Here is a 20688-nt window from a genome sequence, read left to right on the forward strand (position 1 = left end):
CCCTCGGCGGGAGCGCCACCGCGCTTCCCAAGCGGCGCACTGTAGCAGTGTGCCACCGGGCCAGCCCCAAGACTGTACATATTTAAATACATTATCAAATATTTTATTTACGACATATTGACTGATTTATGGGGTACAGATATATATATATTTTATTTATTTATTTATTTATTTATTTATTTATTTATTTATTTAATTAATTAATTAATTTAATTTATTTTGGTAGCTGGCCAGTATGGAAATCCTGATGTTACAACGTCACGGTCTAACCAACTGAGCTAACAGGCCAGATATTTTATTTTAGTAAAAACCTCACAGGGGCCGGCCCGTGGCTCACTTGGTAGAGTGCGGTGCTGATAACACCAAGGCCACGGGTTCGGATCCCATATAGGGATGGCCGGTTTGCTCACTGGCTGAGCGTGGTGCTGACAACACCAAGCCAAGGGTTGAGATCCCCTTACCGGTCATCTTTTAAAAAAAAAAAAAAAAAAAAAACAACCTCACAGAAGTGAGAGAGAGGCTGTCTGGGTGGCTCAGTTGGTTAGAGTGCAGTGTGATAACACCAAGGTCTAAGGGTTCAGATCCCTGCACTGGCCAGCTACCTCCTGCCCACCCTGTCCCCTCCCCCGCCCCAAAAAAAAGTGAGAGAGAGAAAGCTATGAAGGTATTTTCATAGCAAGAGCATCCCAGGCTAAGGAAATAGCAAGTACCAAGCCCCTGAGATGGGAGTAAACATGGAATATTCAAGGAATATACAGACCAGGGTGGCTTAGAGCTGAGGGAAGGGAAGGGAAGCTGGAGGTGAGAGCAGAGACATAAACTGAGGCCTCAGAGACATTAAAGACTTTGGCTTTGGGCCGGCCCGGTGGCGCACTGCTACAGTGCGCCGCTTGAGAGCGCAGCAGCGCCCCCGCCGAGGGTTTGGATCCCACATACAGACCGGTTCCCGCTCACTGGCTGAGCGAGGTGTGGGCACAGCACCGAGGGTTGCGATCCCGTTGCCGGACACGAAAAAAAAAACTTTGGCTTTTACTTTGAGAAGGGGACCCACTGAAGGGTTTTGAGGAGAAGTCTCATCTGATTCAGTAGAATCATACTGGCTGTTGTGCTAAAACCAGAATGTAGGTAGATAAGGGCAGGAGTAGGGAGACCTGTTGCAATAACTCAGGTGAAAGGGAACAGTGCCTGGACCATGGTTCTAGAAATTATCAGATTGCTAATATATTTTGAAGTGGAGACAATAGGATTGATTCAGGATGGGTAAGATGTAGGGTCAGGGTGTTATACTGAGCAACTGGGATGAAGTTGTCATTTACTTGTCAGGGGAAGACTGAGAGGAGCAGGCTAGGGGTGATGGAGAATTTCTGGCTCAGGTCCCTTGAGTTTCATATATCAGGGGCTAAACAGGGAAAATGTTGGCTTTTAGTAACTTTCTAGGAAGATCCAAGCCACACTAGATCTGTATTTTAGGACAAACTCAATAGATAAGGATTGGTCGTTTGTTAGTCCCATTAGTATACCTCTGAACAAGCAAGCAGTATCTGGTAACAGTTTAGTCCTTTTATATGAGATGGCACATGTTCTGCTTGCTACATATTTTGAGGTTTAGAATTATGTTCTTTTTAACTTTTTTTCTATTTCCTTGTATTTCTACTTTTTTTTTTTTTTTTTCTTCCTTTTTTTGTCTTTTTTCGTGTCCGACAACGGATCGCAACCCTCAGTGTCGCGCCCGTACCGGACCGGGACCGGCAACGTGATCGCAACCCTCGGTGTCGCACCCGCACCTCGCTCAGCCAGTGAGCGGGAACCGGTCTGTATGTGGGATCCGAACCCTCGGCGGGAGCGCCGCCGCGCTCCCAAGCGGCGCACTGTAGCAGTGCGCCACCGGGCCGGCCCTGAATTTCTACTTTTAAAGCTACCCTTTTCTTACATTTTCTTTCTCCTTCTTCTTCCTTATAACACAAAATGGAGTCTTTTTTTCTTTTTAATAAAGATACAGTGAATTTGCCTTTATCTGTGCTGTCAAGAACCCCTAATTCTTTCCACAATTTCTACCACCATAAATCAGAGCTCTATTAAGTATTAGAAATCTCATTTCAAATAAAATTGAATATCAAAAGATTGAGATCTGAACAATGGCAAAATAATACTTATTACTTTCAACTAGAAGTAGACTTCGCTGTCATCATTCTTTTAAGCTAGGCAAGGAAGTGTGACAGAACAAGGCGGGATTTGGGCCGGCCCTGTGGCTCACTCAGGAGAGTGCGGCGCTGGGAGCCAAGGCCGTGGGTTCAGATCCTATATAGGGATGAGCGTGGTGCAGACCACACCCTGCCGAGGGTTGTGATCCCCTTACCGGTCAAAAAAAAAAAAAAAAGGAACAAAGCGAGATTTGTCTAAGCTACTCCCTGTTTAAACCAGCTGGTCCATGATTCTACGTTGGTTTACACCCAACTTAGGGTGTTTCTAAGTTACTCAAGAGTCTTAAAATGGTTAATTTTGGGGGCTGGCTGGTTAGCTCAGTTGCTGTCAAGGGTTCGTATCTCCATACTGGCCAGATGCCAAAAGAAAAAAAAAAAGTTAATTAAAAAATACTTTAAAAGAATTAAGCACAAACACATCATTTAGAAGCTTTAGGCCACAAAAGACGTCTTGAAACTCAGAAATAAGGGAATCAACTCTAAACAGTTCAGAATTATGGGTCTCTATTTGTAAATACTTCACTGGGAGTCAAGACAAGCCTCTACTCCCAGAAAATGGACATTCTTTCTGAGGCAAACACTAAGTTCGTCTACCTCTCCTTACTGGATACCAGTTAGTCTACATTTCCCTGCTTCTCCATCAGCTGGGTGTGGCCAGGTAACTATTTTTGCTGATTTTGCAAGAAGTGATGTGCACCATTTCTGGGTCTGGCTCATAAAAATCTCTCAAGCTTGACTCTCCTCTCTTCTATCATCTTCCAATTGAGTGCTGAAGGCCAGGGCAACTTTTGGAGCAACATGAAAATGGCAGAGCTGCTGAAAGCATGGTTCCTGAATGACAGTGTGAAGAGCCCTCCTACCCCAATTCTGCCTGACTTGGACCCACATTGGACTGTTAGTGAAGGCGAAACAAGGGTTTTTTGGTATGACATTATTGATATTTGGGGTTGGTTTGTTGCAGCAGTTAGCCTACCTAATATAGAAGTGGTACTGAAGTAGGATGTTCATCACAAAAATCTAAAATACCATACTGATTTGGTGATCAAGAAAGAAACTAATATAGGAGGCTGGAAAGATGGAGACCCATGTAATTTAGGGGGCAAAACATTTGGAAAAACTGTCTCCACAGTAGCGTGCTTTTACATTACAACAAGGACCTAAGCTTAGAAAAGAATTGGCTGCTTATAAGCAGAAATGAAAAGGAATAGAGCCCATATCATGTGGGACCTTGAAGACTTGTAAAAACCAATTTCCTTCTCCTAGACCCCAGTTGGAAATAGGATTTGAATACCAAGAAGACTCAGACCTGCAGCAAAAATCATATTAAGGTTTTCCCACTCAAATATATTTCAGATGAACTCAGGGTAGGTGCCATTGAGTGGACTAGAGTTGCAAAAGCAAAGAAATGAATCAGGCTTGAGAACTGTGTATAGGAGAGAACTACAAGTGTGGCTACTGGCTTGCAGAACTGACTGGAAGTGAATAATCAGAAGCCTACCAAGTGTTACTAAGCAAATTGTTTTGACAGACACTACAAACCCAGATTTTAAAGGCCCCGATTCTTCTCCAAGCCTTTAGACAGCCCTCAGGCCCATGGACTTGTACCAGCAGTACGCTAGTTAGGAAAGCCGTGCAGCTCCCATGGAAGGCAGACTCACACCTGCTCAGATGGGCCACAGACAATGGACAAGGGAGTTCCTTCAAAGGGTATAATCAGAATCTTTTAAAAAATTATTTATTATTTTATAAACAGAATCTTAAATAAAGCCCTTCCAATGCCTGTCCAGCATGACTTTCTAATTGTTGGGGCCACTGACATGTATTTCCTGCTCTTCCCTTTTCCAAGTGGGATTTGCTATTGCACTTATTCTGTCCTGCTCCATCACTTACCTCCAAGCTCAGTTTGCCAGACCACAAGGAGTCACAATCAAGACTTGAAGGAGAGTACATCAAAGGGGACTCTGGACATTGGGGTCAATGGGATACCTGGATGGGATATGCAGCCATCTCCTTTGGGGAAAGAGTATGTGTGATCTATGAGGTGAAGTTGAAGGACTGCTGGCTGACCACCAAACCGTGCCCCTTATCTTCCTGGGCACACAAGTACATTGTTTCTCAGTCCCACTTGCAGTTTGATGTGATCTTGTGACTGAGTTCCAGCCAGTAACCTGTGGGAATAGAAGTGATATACACCACTTCCAAGCCTGGTACTTTTTCTCCTGTGAACAACCCTTGTTCTCTTTCCCTGGCCCAAGGCAATCTTGGAAGCCACATGTTGAAGAGGGCAGAACCCTGGCAGCCTAGGACCCTGAATGACTGACTGCGTGGGGCAGAGCCCTTTCCCCACATCAGACTGATGAGTTACCCAACTTCTGGAAATCCCATTTAGCATTCTCAAACCCCTTAAATGATAACAATGAATAATAATACTAGCTCACATCACTTTGTGCCAGGTACTATCCTAAGCACATGTATTAACTTGTTTAATCCCTACCACCACTCTGATAGTACCCATTTTACAGATGAGGTAACTGAGGCACAGAAATGTTAGGCAACTTACTTAAAGCCATATAAGTCTGCCTCTAGACTCGTCTTAACCACACTACATTGCCAGTGTTATTCTATACTGCACAATAGCTACATTACAAAACGCACATTTTTTACATCAGCAGATGGGTCATCCTCCTGCAATGGTTACTTGGAAGTTAATTTAATGGCTCTGAGATGCCCATTTCTTTTGGTGTTCAGGCACATGGCTGCAAGTCACCATACCTGGGTATAAGTTATCTAAAGGGGCAGGGAGATGAGACAAGGACAAAAGTGACCACCTTGATTTAAAAGAAACTGATCAAACAGAAGTCTTATGATAAAAACTTTATTGTCTTAAATATCAAATGTTTTACACACCACTTTTTCTTCAGAAAGTTCCTATTAAAAAAAGAAAAAGAAAATAAAGTGTTTTGATTATTTAGGGCTGACTTACATTTCAGTATGTGACAAAAATTCAAACCCAAATGCATCTAGTTCACTCAGCTGCAAACAGGTCTTATGTTCAGCCCCTACACCAATGGCACAATGTAACCAACTTTGGGATTCCTGAGTTTCATTCCCTTAAGTTCTCAAAGTTTCCGCAACTCTCAAAACCAAAGAATTACAAGAGTGAATGAGCCACTGGCAAGCCTATTTGGCTAATCAGTCTAGTTCTTTTTGTAAGATGCAGTAGTCTCAGAACTTAAAACCAGAAAATCTTGTAATACATGAGCAACTTCAAGAACAAATAAATGGGGAAAGAAAGAGGTTTCTAAGATTTGCCAAATATGGCTACAAAACTGGTAAACAAACCATTCTTGAGTGCAAAGGCCATTAGTCCAACTTGCCATGAAGATAAGATTTGAATAAAAACGAGCAAATCAATTTTCATTGTACGTGCACAGTGAAAAAAGCAAATTCAATCAATATGTTGAATTGCTCTGAGGGTATCACCAGAACTATTTCAAAAGGATGATCAGGTGAGTAGAGATTGGAAATCTAATCATTCAAATGGAAGTCTTGGATGGGTGGCACAAACTCAGAAAGCCATGGGGCCTTCAAGGAAGAAAAAAACGAGTCTGGTCAGCATCAGGTAATCTCAGGCAGAAAGAATCTGGAAACAAACTCACCTGCCCCGGCAGGAAACACAGGTTTACCTTTCTTTAGGCTACAGACGCACTCATTCAAAGTTGCATGTAAAACAAACTCTTGTTAACAAAATTATTTCCCATCAGAGATGCATTTTCCCAGGAAAAGATAGCCCACCATGACTGCTCAAGTTAGCTAATGAAAACCTTCAAGTACATATTTAAAGGAATATAGTTCTGTAAAACTTGTCCTAATTTTGTAATATATGCCACTACCCCCAGATCTTCCTGTTTTTTTAAGCATTCTCTAACCCCTATGCCCTTTTACCTTTTTCTTTGCAGATTTCATTCCGTAAGATGCCCTAAAAACTTATCAGCTGTATCCTCTCAAGTTTTACAGCTCCTCGAGGGTCTAGATTACCAATCACTAATACATAACTGGTAAGCCTTTGAGAAAGTTTTCTAAGTATAAACCTCAGAAGTTCCTAGTTAAGATCCAGAAATTCTGGGCCGGCCCGGTGGCGCACTGCTACAGTGCCCCGCTTGGGAGTGCGGCAGCACTCCTGCCGAGGGTTCGGATCCCACATACAGACCTGTTCCCGCTCACTGGCTGAGCGAGGGGCGGGCGCGGCACCGAGGGTTGCAATCCCGTTGCCGGGGTCCCGGCCCGGTGCGGGGGTGACACTAAGGGTTGCGGTCCGTTGCCGGACACGAAAAAAAAAAAAAAAAAAAAAGATCCAGAAATTCTACCTGTATGCTTCAGTATTATAACATATACTGTGACATTTTAAGTAATGGGTTAAAGAATGTCCCTTTGATGGAGCTGTCCTGTAGAAAAGACTTAGTAGAGCCCTGAATCCTTTTGTAAATCGATCTTACTCACCATCTGGTCCCAGAACTATTGCTTGCTACACTTTCTGTTCTAGATTCGTTTTCACATGCTGCATTCAGCTGCTTTAAAATAGCACATCCTGCAGGATCTCTGCTAAGTCCTGTTAGCCCAGATGGTCAGAACTCCAGAGCAGCCATGCTGACAGGAGTTGTGTGCAGGGAAGATACTGCAGCACACTCCAAGTCTCCGCATCGCAGGAGATCCTGATGGAAGGAAAGGTTGACTGTCACAGTATGTATTTAGGGTCATCTCCCATTTATTTGCTGCACTTCTACCCTACCCATTCCCTGTCCTCCACCCCAGCATTACACATGGATTTCTCAATACCTGATCTTTTCAGGTATTTCCACCAAATGTTACATTTTTTGTTGGTTTCTGATTCCATATTTTTAAAAATAGATTTTTTACAGAGCAGTTTTAGGCTCATAACATCTGAATCCATTGTGAGCCTGATTTTCCTAATCTGCTCTGAATTGGAACCAAATAACTCTGATATGACTTTTTAAGTAAAAGCATGCTAGTAGGCAAAAACAGATTTTATTTTTTTAAAGATGACCGGTAAGGGGATCTTAACCTTTGACTTGGTGTTGTCAGCACTACACTCTCCCAAGTGAGCTAACCAGCCATCCCTATATAGGTATCTGAACCCATGACTTGGTGTTATCAGCACCACACTCTCCCAAGTGAGCCACTGGCCGGCCCTCAGATCTTGTTTTAAAGCTAAAATTAGTTCCATACCCCGCACTGGACTGAATGCTTATCAGGGGAGGGTCTTAAATCTGTCACCCATACATCCCCAGAGTTCACCAGGGCCTGGCACACAATGTTTGATGAATGCAGCAATGAATTATTATTCAAAGACTCATATTGCATAGCCTTCAAGAGAGTAGATTTCCTCTCATATACATATGATTTTCTTGAACTTTTCCTCTCTTGACCATCATAACACTGATAGTACAACAAAGAAGATAATAAACATCTAGAGACATTTTTGGTATGTCTGATACAAAAATCAGTATTACAATCCTTCTATCTAGGGAAATCTAATGATTTGATGTGGGATAATTCTGAATCAACTCAATACAAGTGGACTTTGGAACCACTCTGAGTGCCCTCCCATCTCCAGGAGTGCTGTTTTTTTAACCTTTCCCTTAATACTCCCACACTTTTATTCTCCACCAAAATTTGATGCCTCTGCTATTCAGAGAAATTAAGGCACAAAAGAAAATCAAGTACATCAAAGGTTCACCCTAAGTTCTTTATTCAATGAACTCCTAGTAACACCTACTGAGGGACCACTAAGGCATAAAACTTGAGCCCTGATTTTACATTTACAGTTCTCAAGAACAGGCTTTGAATTTACTTTGTTGTTAAGAGGAATTGGCATTAATTCTCAGGGAAAAAAAAGCTATTTTTATTTTATGGAACTCAACACGAAAGTTAACATTCACCTGCTAGGAAGGGTAAGTCCTCATAACTCTGTCTTTTTAGTTCAGCCACAGACTATACTAAGTTATCAAATCCAAAGGAGAAATTTGGCTTTTTGGTACTTGTGCTAGAGAATGGCAGAAAGCATAATCCGGTTAGAAATATCCTCTTATGATGCATTGCAGTGGGAAGTTTGAAATATGCAGTTCAATCATCCTGCTCACCCTCAGGTGAGCAAACAGGTGGTAAACAGGTAGGAAAAGGCAATCAGAATGCACTTCAACTCTCTGGGCCAGTTATTTGCAAGGCTGTTTGTTATACACATGGTGTGATAAAAGCCACCAGAAGTGAAGAATATGTCTGTAGATATAAAAATTGCTTGCTTTTTAATCTATGTAAAACTAACTTTGTCAATCACCATATCTATGTGATAGATCACATATGTGTATATATAGATATAGATATAGATATAGATATAAGCTGAAAAGTTAAACCAACTAAATTTTTATGGCTTTCACTAGAGTAGAATGCTGTATTAAGGGAAAAACAGGCAGACTCCATATTAACTGGTTATCATAAAATCAATGATGTAAAGTCTCATATTCCATTTCTATGTACCCTCTTGCTAGAAAAAAAATGCTTTGGGAAAAAAGACCCAGGGTTTTATCTCCCTTTAGTACATATGGAAAGGAGCTCTAGAAAGTGCTGTAGGATCCAAGTTTTAACACACACACACCATCTATCCAGCTTCCTTTGCCAAGAAAATGGTTATCTTTATATGTTAATAGCTTAAGCCCAAACTGTGGAATGAAGGCTATTGACTATCTGGAGGCCTGAACAGATACAACTGGAAATAGCTTTTTTTTTTTGGAAATAGCTCTTAGCATCAATGAGCAAAATCTATAGCCTATCTATAGCTGTCTGGTTACCAAGCACATCCTTCCACACAGAAACCAACAAGAGAAACGGCACAGGTTATACAGGAAAATCCTCTCCTTTCTTTGGTGAATAAACAGAGACCACCAGTGGAGGTAAGTGCTGACCACAGAACTGCCCCCTATTGCTTATGGTAAAGGAGCTGTCCAGTAAAGCTGCCCATTACTAATTATGGTTGGTTGTTATCAGTTCTGTTGGCAACCAGAGTAGTTCACAATGATTTGCTCTCATTCTTAGAAGTCAATTTATAACATCTGTACTTCTGGAGTTCTCAAAGTGTTAAATATTGAATAAAAACTGACAATGAAGGTTGACTACTGTAATATTCCTTAAATACCCTTCGTGTTCTAGAACTGATAAAATATTGAAAATCCTAACAATGTTGACAACTTAACTTTTATACAAACGATGAAAAGGAAATAAGATTTTAAAAATCAAAAGCGATAATATGTTGGAAAAAAAATGACAAAAAGGAACAAGGATATTTGGCAAGTGGGTTAAGCTCATTCAAAGTATTCCTAACAAGGATTCAAACCATCCTCTGCTACCAAAAAAAAAAAAAAAAAATTCCTAACAAGAATACGTGTACAACTATAGGCCTATTCAATTTCCTCCTAAAAATAAACATACAAACACATACATAAAAAGCTATTGTTATGAAATCTTTTCCAGACTGATTTTATGTATCCCATCTTGGACTGTTTCCGAACCTCCACGTTGTGAAAGTTCAATGACCATGCTGCTGAGCAGTGTGCCAAAGTTGCTCTGCTCACACAGAAAACTGTAAGGCCCATCTTCACACAGGTGGTCTTTTAGGAGGAGTTTATTGTCATTGATAAGAGTTCCCCACCCACCCCACCCCACAGCCCCAAAGATTTATAAACTTATAATACATTCCCAAACCACCACCCATAAAACAAATACAGGGCCACATTGCATTGCTACTAGATTTTTCTTCAGTCATAGCACCAACTACTTAATTACAATCACAGCTCTACGAGTTGGTTGACAGAAATCCTGTAAGTAGTTTCCTAGTGCATCTTACATCTTTGGTGTAGGGCAGGCAAAAGGGTCTACACAACACGTAATTGTCTAAAAGAACATCTTAAAGACAACCTGGCTAACCTATTCTGAGCGCCCTTTGGAAAGCGGTAAACTACAACTCCTCCGTCAACAATTTCCTAACTTCAGGAAGGATCATGATGAATCTATGTGACTTGCCATCACATCACTAACGTCCTGTAGCACACATACAAACATCATAGTGACGAGAAAGAAACAAGTTGGGATAGGGTAGAAGAGAAATGTCTCTAAAATATCAAAAACTCCTGAGATATGAGCCTCCATTTTGATTGTGCTCAATGATTTAAATTTTGGTGGAAAGAACAAGGTTTCAAAGAGTCTGACCTTAGACAAAATCATTTAACACTAATTTCAGAAATCACTCTCGAAACTTCTGTTTCAAACATGTTGCAAACTATAACTTGGAATCAGGAATTCTTTTCAATAAAACCAGGATTTCAGATTCCTTCTAGGTACCTAAGAGAGTTTATTTTCTAGGAAAGAATTATCTAAAACCTATCCAATAGGATTATTGCACAGTGGGGCCCACAGGACAATGATTTCCAAGGGCTAGTCCTTATATAAAAAAAGGCCACAATAAATACATCTATATATTATGCCCCACTCTAACTTGACATGGTAAACACAAATATAATGAATTTTGCTTAAAAAAGAAACTCCTGAGGAAAGAAAGAGATGGAAAACTCTACCAAGGCCACTTGAGTCAGAAACTGTAATTACTATTTCCACTGCCATGAAGGACAGTCAGCAAACAGACCGACCGTCCAAGAACCAAGATGAACCAGGGACAAGGTTATCACACTTCAGTATTTCACTCATCTCACAGCTCACACTGAGCTTTTAAAGAACTTCCTAGTACAGGATGAGTTTAGAAAGGAAATAAGCTGGCAAAAAACTCATTAGCTGAACTTAAATTCATTAAAGTCATTAAAAGTTGAGGTGTTATCAATGAGATGCTAACAAACCCAATCTCTAGTAAATTCCAGTGTTCAGGCCATTACTTTTCAATCACAGTTCTTGACATTTGCAAATGGAACTATGGTTATTTTTTTTCTTTTTTAATCTGGGTAGCACCATGTTTCACTCTAATGTTAATTCCCCACAACATTCAACCCAACTAATAAAAGATACTTGGCGATTCATGCAGCAGCCTGTGATGAACAAAGTAGTCCAAGTTTTAAATCCTCCCACCACTCACCCTATGAAAATGTCAAATCCTAAGCACACAAATAAAAACATACTACTTTATGTTATTCAATTATTCTTCAATTTCCTGTTATAAATCAATTAATCATAATACACAGAGCACTGGGTATAATTCCAAACACCAAACTACGTGGTCAAAAGTTTCTAAACTGACAACTGAGTCAACAAGCCAAACCTCGCCTACTGCACAGACACACAGCCATGGTGTGAAGTTGATCTGTGTTTTGCTGCATGGGTGGTGGGATTTCTCATGGCTTCTGCTTTTCAAAAGCATTCACTCTCATTCTAAAATGGTATGCTATACACAAAACCATCCATTTTATTCCAGAATACATTGTCTCAATGAGAATAAAAAGCTTTTGTACGCACATACTGCCAATACATTAAAAAAGGCCCAAATTTTAACAAGTAGAATAGACAAATTCACCAGACAAGAGATCATAAATGACTACTTTGGCCGAAAAAAAATCTTTAAAAAAAATCTGGCTCAACATTCTGCTTGCAGGTTTCTACATATACTGTATATGTGGTGAGTGTGCATATGTATTTAGAGAGAGCTTTTTTTTAAGGGAATGGAGTATGATCTAGTCCACTTTCCGATAGTTACGTAGGAACTACAATGTTCTTTGCCAGCAAAACAAGAAGTGCAAGGTCTGCATTTCCACCAACTTGATGCAAAGCCCCAAGAGCTTCCTGCAAAGTAAAGCCGGCACGGAGAATCCGGTCAATATCTGTAGCAGGAAAAATTAATCGTGGAAGAATGGAGGGACTTGATGATGGATGGCTGACAGGTGATTCAAATTCAAGAAATGGCCTTGCATCCTCAGGATAGACATTTTCTCTGATTTCAGGCCTGTCTGTTATTGGATTCTGTATGCACCGACCCAAGTCTTTAACCAATATGAAACTGGATGACAAAGACTTAGTTTGCTCAGAAGTCTGACTTAGTGCATCCTTCTCACCTGCTAAAATTCTGGGTGAAATTTCTACACCTAAGGTGCGGTGTAATTGATTAGACATTTTAGCTGAGGTTTTAGTGACAGAACTGCTCTCGCTTACTGATTCCCTAGATTTGGGGACACCTTCCTTATCAGTTGACAGGCAATCATCTGGACCCCTGCAGTTAATATTTTCTACATCTTCAATTCCAGTGCCAGGGAAAGTACCTGTTGATTTTTCTGTCTTCACTGATACAGATATGGCTTGATGAAACGAGACTTGTGGACACTGCTCATCCTGGGTAAAATGTTCATCTGGGGTCCATCTTTCAGAAAGGTCCTTACTACCTGTTTGGCTCTCAGTTACTGTTTCTGATTGACAAATAACTTCTTCAGATGTACTTTCTGAAGCTGGTTTACTACTAATAACCAAAAGTTCATGAAGTTCTTTCAAGGCTGCTGTTATAGATGAACAAGATTCTTCTGTTGACTCCACAGAGGACTGACAACTACCACTGAGACTTAAAGGTAGGGAGTAATTGCCATATTCTTTACTTGTTTCAGACCTTTCGACATTACTTTCTGGGGGCTGTAAATCCTGAGTGGAAATGGAATTACTCAAAATTTCAGATGAAAGGTTACATTTTGATGTTTCTACTTCCATCAAGGGATTATCTGAAGTGAGATTAGATGCACCAATGTTCCTGACATTGGCATTCTGATTGCCTGATGAATTAAGCACAGCAACTAGGGACTGTTCAACTATATCTATTTCCATAAGTGTTTCTGAATTCGAGCAGCCAAAGCATCCTGAAGGTAGAATACTTTTCTCTGTACTTGGAAGATCCACATTCTGCTGTAGTCTATCTTCTCCTTTCATCGTAACTTCCAAATCAATACTTTGTTGGTTCTGTTGCCTTTCTCCAGAAGGTTCAAGGTCTCCTATGTTACAAAGATGTTCTAGGTCACATGGAACATTGTTTTGTACAGCCTCATGCTGTTCATTCCCTGGTTCTTCATGCTGCTGAAGGCCATTCACTTGACTCAAGTTCTGATTTTCTGTATGCCCACCCTTTTCACTTAGAAACACCTCTGGTTCATGCACATTAGTAGTTGTGACAGATAAACTAGCTTCCTGCCTTGTGTGAAGAAGAAACTTGAGGCCCTGGGTGCTTCTTTCAGCAGATTTCTCCAGATTACCTGCAACAACTGCTTCTTCAAATGAATTCTGCAAAGGCATAGCTGGACTCTGGTCTGCTGAAGAAGCATGATCAAAAAGATCCTGTAGAGGAAGATGTTCTTTCTTTTTAGAATTTATCTGGAACTCAGCTGAAGCCTTCAAAGCCTTCACAGCGTTAGGTTTGATGCTATCTGGGTCACTGGGCTTGATAGGGCAGACTGAAGCAGAGACAGAGTGAGCAAGACTCATAGGATTACCAATCTCAGGACTCTGTCTTAAAGAATGGGCTGGATGGTTAAATCCATCTGAAGTTGGTAATGATGACATTCCCAGTGAGGTAGATTCTTTACCACTTTTCTCTATGTGGAACAAAGGGGAAAGAAAGATTAATTAGCACGTAACAAAGGCTACTAAATTATCAGAGGAGACAAATTTAAACAGGATAAAAAAAAATTAGGTCCTTAAACTTTGGTTTCTCTCATACTCACATTTTTTTTTTTTTGATTTAAAAAAAAACCAAGAATCTTTCTCATTGTGGTAGACAACTTAACATCACAGTATCAGAATAAGAGGTAGGCATGTTCTTAATAAAACATGCATATTGTAATTCAATATGCGTACCATTAACACGCATTCACATAAGGCTGGGTTAGTGCTCAGGGCTGAAGGACATTTATGTATCTTTTTTCCCAGTATGTCTAGAGTTCTAGAATAGTTTCTCCAAGTGTGTGTTCTCCACCACTAAAATCACCTGCGATGCTTGTTAAGCATACAGACTCTGAAGTACCGTCCTTGAGAGTAAAGCCAGGAATATGTGTTTTCAATAAACTCCTCAGGTGATTCTTAAGCACATTACAAATCTTCGGAATCTTTGCACTAGAATGATTCTCATGCCAGTGCACTTTTCATGTTTCAAATGTGAACACTGAATTTATAAATGAGAAGTCTAAAACCAGGTATACCTGGGACAAAATAAGAATTTATGTAATGCTCAGGGACTTCCAGAAGAGAGAGAAACAAACATTCTACCTATTTTATTTCTAGCCCAGCTTTACAAAAATCACTGTTTGAGCATCTAACTCAGAGAACAAAGGTAAAGCTAAAGATCAAACAGATTAAATCCCTATCATCATCCTATCAAATGATGCAGCTTAAAAAGATTACCAGTTATTTTTATTACATTAATAGAGTACAACTAAGTTAAGAACATTGAAGTACTTTAAGGGGAGGGGGAATGGGGGGCAATGGAGGAAGATAGTTCATAACAGTTTTTCAATAACTAAATTCATTGCAACTTAATGACCTCTCGAACAAGATGGCAGACTTAAACACTTGCTAAATGTAAACATCATGATGATATCATTAAACATCAGTTCCAACATTCCTTTGCCACTGATCCAGTTAAAAATTGGTTTCTATGCACTCACTCTAAGATCTTTAATAAAAGTCAAAAGGCTGGTAAAAATGACTTCACAATACAATCTATTAGGGCAGATGCAACTCGGATGCTTCATGCTGAATGTTAACACTCAATGTGAGGGCTTGATTTTGAATTAGGAAGTAATGCAGTTATGATTGAAACAGCTATAAATCATTCTAATCAAACACTGGTTAACAGCACGAGAAGATAAAGCACTATGTCAGGAAGCAATTAACTTATGAAACAATCTTACCTTACTATAGTTTAGAGGTAAACAGGAAAACAGTATTTGTCTCAGTTTAAACTATATCCATTAGAGTCTAGAAACAGTTATTAGTTTTATTTATCAATCCCTAAGGCTGACTTAGGGTCAATTCTGAACTAATGCTAACAGAAAAAATGCACTGTAATGAAATATCCATGTTAGCAACGTAGAGAGGTATGGTAATGGCCTTCTGGCACTGAAACGCCGGTTATAAACAACCAAATGAGGTCAAGGTGAACGCGGCCTCAATGGATTTTGTACTCACTATGAAAGCAACATATAGTCCTCATGCAGCTGAGATGGCAGTTTCACTGACCTAAGTCCTAAATGTGAGGAGGACTGGGTCAGCACTACAGGATGATAGGAGATAAGGATAATAGATATTAAGAATAATTAAATTATACCTGCTTTTATCCCATCCTTACAAGGAAAAAAAAAGAGAAAAAATAAATTAAATGCTATGTATCTAATTACAACCAGCCTGCAAACATCTATAAAGTCCTAGGTTGACAGTTTAAAATATCACCTTTCCTCCTCTTGATGAATCGGCCAATATACTCAGGCTGACATTTACCGTATTTATATCACAGGGAAATGGAAGCAGACTAACTCCCAGGGAAAATCTGTCAGGCCAGGGACAGAAGGAAAAGCAAAGTCTCAGCTTTTGTTGTTGGAAGATTAAAATATAAGTCCTGCCTATGTTATTGACTCTGTGACATAGTCAAGTCACCTGGCCTAAGTTCCTATTTCTTCTTCAAAGAATAAAAATTTCTGCCCCTCTATAACTCTAGGTAGTCATGTGCCATTATATGAAAAAAGAGCTTTCAGTTTTTCAGAGGAAAGAGATTACAAAATCCATAAAAGCAGTTACCTCCAATGACAAAGTGCTGTGATGCCAATATTCTTAATTTGATATTCATAATAGTCAGATGTGGTAGGTATGATGGACACTTTTTATTAGGATTTTTTTTCTCCCTTGGACTGTTCTAATAATTGATAAAATTTTAAACAGGAATTTATACTTATATATGTATGTATGCCAGCATACGAATGTACATACAGGCTAGTTGTAACCAGATTAAATAAGGTGCAATGGTGAATGACAGAGGCTAACTTCCAAAACTGCTGCAGATATAGAGACTTTCAGACCAAAGATGACAACTGGATGGAAGGCTTAAGGTGGTGTCTATAAATACCTGGTCTGGGGCCCACTCCAGCTGCAGTACACACACACTACATGCATCATGGCTTCTGACGCTCTGTTTGAATTAGGAAACAGACAAGCAAACTTGGGTTAACAATGCAAACCACACAGCATGCAGGGTTATAGTCTCCATTCCTTTGCCATCTTTAAAATCAGGAACTGGTAGAGTCAAAATTGGGGAATGTTTCTGTAGTTTGGACATCTAAAGGTTTGTTGGTTGTTTCAATTCTCTCACAAAACGTAAAGCAATGCGTCAATTTCAAAAGATTTTTAACAGAACTTGGAAAGAAATTAATTTTACAAATCTACACACAGAGAATCCATGGGCAAACACGTGAGACAGATGAAAAAATAGACCTATCAGATGGAATTACATGATAAGAAAATCTTCTAATAAAGTAAAGGTGAGTGAACATATATCTAACAGTCACTTTCCAAATTTCTTTCTCACTTGAGATTTACTTTTAGAAGAAAACAAACCAAACCTGATTAAATTCTATCCTGGTTTTATCTTCTTTACCTTTTAATCAGTTTTTAGAAAACACATCAGATATAGCTCCTACTCCGAATTATTTTTCAATTGATAGAAAAGATAAAGATACTTTGATATGAAGTATCTACCAAAGAAACAGCTTTTACCAAAATACTTTTACCTACTATGTCCAGAGTTTTGATTTTGATGATACTGGGAAGTCAATGTTCCAAACAAATAGGACCTAATGTTGCAGAATTATTTCACTATCTAAACATGACAAAAATTAGCACAAGCCATACATATCAGTAACAAAAGATTACATGAGTAAAAAGTCATTTCCTTTTAATCCTTTAAAATTGGTACATCTCCTTCACTAAGCCTGAAGACACCTGTCTGTGGCATCTATTTGAATCTCCTAAACTTTTTATTAAACTAAGGTAATTACTCAAAGACAATAACTGTTACTAGTAGGTTAGAAAACATTGCTATCAGCATTGCTATCATAAGCTAGTGTTTCCGAAATAATAGCACAAAGACTGTATTAAAAAAATTTTTTTTCGGGCCGGCCCGGTGGCGCACTGCTACAGTGTGCCGCTTGGGAGCGTGGTGGCGCTCCCGCTGAGGGTTCGGATCCCACATACAGACCGGTTCCCGCTCACTGGCTGAGCGAGGTGCGGGCGCAACACCGAGGGTTGCGATCCCGTTGCCGGTCCCGGTCCGGTACGGGCGCGACACTGAGGGTTGTGATCCGTTGCCGGACTTGAAAAAAGTCAAAAAGGAAAAAAAAAATTTTTTTTCGGGCCGGCCCGGTGGCGCACTGCTACAGTGTGCCGCTTGGGAGCGTGGTGGCGCTCCCGCTGAGGGTTCGGATCCCACATACAGACCGGTTCCCGCTCACTGGCTGAGCGAGGTGCGGGCGCAACACCGAGGGTTGCGATCCCGTTGCCGGTCCCGGTCCGGTACGGGCGCGACACTGAGGGTTGTGATCCGTTGCCGGACTTGAAAAAAGACAAAAAGGAAAAAAAAAATTTTTTTTTCATAAAATGACAATATATCCTCTTATTAATACATAGTACTACAACTAAGATGACAAATTACCCAAAAAATGAAAAACCTTGTTAAGTAGGTATGTCAAACTTATTCACGCTTACCTTACTGGGAAGATTAAAACTATTTAAGTTAAAAAAATAAATAAATGTACTACTCCAAAAGCAAAAAAAAAACCAAACTATTAAGGTAGGCTCTCCCTGTGGTGTTCAAAATTCTCCCCTTCCTACAAAATACGTAAGTCACAATCAGAACTGTATTTTATATGTAAAGTTGAGCCCAAAGGTGATGGAGTAGATTTTGAACAAGGCCAGCTTAGAAAACTCCATCTGTTATCCATACCTTTTCTAAACAGGCTCAAAGCTGAACATCTGAAGGGTTCTCCAGTAAAACAGTGGCACAACTTGACTGCTTTTTTTCTTTTAGTATTTTTATTTCATTTTATTTTCATTTTTTGGCTGCTTATTTTTAAAGCTCACATCTCTTGTCTTTATGAGAAAGCTATTTTTTGAACTTGTAACTCATACATTTTACTGTACTAGAAAAAGCGATATGTGATACTAGTCATACTGATGAATAATTCCAGCTTAAGACTATAAAATAACCCAAACTTAAAAGTTAATTCTTTTCAGCTTCTAGAAAATGCATCCCAGAGTCACTATTCTATAACAAATAAGCGATTTCAGCAAAACTGTGTTGCTCCATTTTACCCAGAAAACTTGGCTCTGTCTTTAGACGTAAACAGGTTCCAACAATTGAGACTTAGAAAATCTAAGTATTAAGGGGCTGGCCTATGGCTCATTTGGGAGAGTGTGGTGCTGATAACACCAAGGCCAAGGACTCGGATCCCTATATACGGATAGTTGGTTAGCTCACTTGGGAGAGCGTGGTGCTGACAACACCAAGTCAAGGGTTAAGATCCCCTTACCGGTCATCTTTTTAAAAAAAGAAACAAGTATTAAGTAACCCAATTTCAATATTTTGTATGTTGTAGGGCTGGCTGGATAGCTCAGCTGGTTAGACCATGGTGTCAGTAACACCAAGGTCAAGGATATGGATCCCCATACCAGCCAGCCATCTGGTATATATATATATATATATATATCCCCCCACCAAGGGAAAAAAAAAAAAATACACACACACACACACACACACACATTGCAACAGGCTGGTATGGGGATCCAAACCCATGACCTTGGGGTTATAAGGCTGCGCTCTAACCAAATGCACTAACTGGCCAGCCTCTGTATATATACTGTTCTAATATGACACCACTGTGACCTCAATAACAGCATAAAATACTATATTTTCATTAATGTTCAATTATGCTTCTTATTGTTGGTTCTTCTGTCTTTGGTGGCAGCACTTTCAGTAAATATTTTAAAAGTTAGGGCTGCTTAGTCACAGTGACAATGTTATCCTTCAAAATAAATGGGCCAGGGCTGGCCAGTTAGCTCAGTTGGTTAGAGTGCTGCCTTGTAATACCAAGGTCAGGAGTTTGGATCCCCGTATTACTGGCCAACCACCAAAAACAAAACAAAACAAAACACACAAAATAAAAGAGCCTAAGAAAAGGAAAGAAATTTTCAGAAAAATACCGCTAAATTCAAAAGTGAGTGTCTACTTACTTACTGTTATAACTTTGTTTAGTAAAAAAACAGGATTTTTTTTTAGAAAGCCTAACAAAAAGTTTAGGTTTCCTAAAAAATGTCTAAGCAAGGGCTGGCCCGTGACTCACTAGGGAGAGTGTGGTGCTGATAACACCAAGGCCAAGGGTTCAGATCCCTATATAGGGATGGCTGGTTAGCTCACTTGGGAGAGTGTGGTGCTGATAACACCAAGGCCAAGGGTTCAGATCCCTATATAGGGATGGCTGGTTAGCTCACTTGGGAGAGTGTGGTGCTGATAACACCAAGGCCAAGGGTTCAGATCCCTATATAGGGATGGCTGGTTAGCTCACTTGGGAGAGTGTGGTGCTGATAACACCAAGGCCAAGGGTTCAGATCCCTATATAGGGATGGCTGGTTAGCTCACTTGGGAGAGTGTGGTGCTGACAACACCAAGTCAAGGGTTTAGATCCCCTTACCGGTCATCTTAAAAAAAAAAAAAAAATGCCTAAGCAACTAACTCCCCAATCTAACTTGTACATAGAAATGGACTGTTGTTTCTTGATATGCTGGAACACAAAGTTTTCCTCATTGTATTAAGAGATGAGAGGAGGAGGTAAGAAGACAATGGACACACAACTACTACTGGACAATGAGACTGATTACACACTGGAAAGGTCCCTACCTCCTCTAACGCTCACACTTCCCTAGCTCACCCACCAATAACGCAAGTATTATTTAAGAGCTTGGCCATTCCAAATACCTGCATCCTCTGCTGATTTTTTAAGGGCTTCTACTAATTCTTGGTCTGCAATCTCCTCTGGCCGCATGTCTTCTCGCCCAGCCCCATATGCCAACCGGGCACACTCTGGTAGCTCTCCCTCAGGAAGGAAGGTGGTCTGTGAGCCTGTGGTGCCGATCACAAGCACATTTTTCTTGAGGTCGATGGAACACTTAGAGGAAAGAAACCAAAGAATGATAGCAAATAAAATGCCATGCAGAAAAATTATGATCATGACTTTAAACTCCTGAATGGAGCAACACTGACAGGGAAAGAGATGGTTCAAAAAACTTTATCTGAGAGTATTTACACTTTAATCTGGGTAATACTGTTAATTTAGAATTGTTTTTCAATATTCAGAGTTTATAACAGATTCTTTTAAAATTTTTTTTTATTTTAAAGATGACT

General features: G+C 40.0%; 2 protein-coding genes across 3 annotated transcripts in view; both read right to left on the bottom strand.

Moving 5' to 3' along the window:
* Positions 1-6532: 6532 nt before the first annotated feature.
* The window catches only part of DDI2 (DNA-damage inducible 1 homolog 2 (S. cerevisiae)), a 43669-nt gene continuing 29513 nt past the window's right edge, over positions 6533-20688 (bottom strand). Inside the window, exons 8-10 of one of the 2 annotated variants that reach the window (XM_008572847.1) lie at positions 20263-20452; positions 16363-16425; positions 12632-13840 (exon numbers count right to left, since the gene is read on the bottom strand). In XM_008572847.1, coding sequence (XP_008571069.1) covers positions 16409-16425; positions 20263-20452 — 207 coding nt within the window. In that variant the 3' untranslated portion in view covers positions 12632-13840; positions 16363-16408. Of the gene's footprint in view, positions 6914-12631; positions 13841-16362; positions 16426-20262; positions 20453-20688 lie in introns of those variants that run through there. The other variant, XM_008572846.1, reaches the window with a different exon arrangement.
* Positions 11596-13834, bottom strand: RSC1A1 (regulatory solute carrier protein, family 1, member 1). The gene has a single exon (XM_008572848.1). It carries the CDS (start codon positions 13806-13808, stop codon positions 11967-11969), a length of 1842 nt encoding a protein of 613 aa, XP_008571070.1. The 5' UTR covers positions 13809-13834; the 3' UTR covers positions 11596-11966.

The sequence above is a fragment of the Galeopterus variegatus genome, unplaced genomic scaffold (assembly GCF_000696425.1).
Source record: "Galeopterus variegatus unplaced genomic scaffold, G_variegatus-3.0.2 Scaffold843, whole genome shotgun sequence".
NCBI classification, from domain to species: domain Eukaryota; kingdom Metazoa; phylum Chordata; class Mammalia; order Dermoptera; family Cynocephalidae; genus Galeopterus; species Galeopterus variegatus.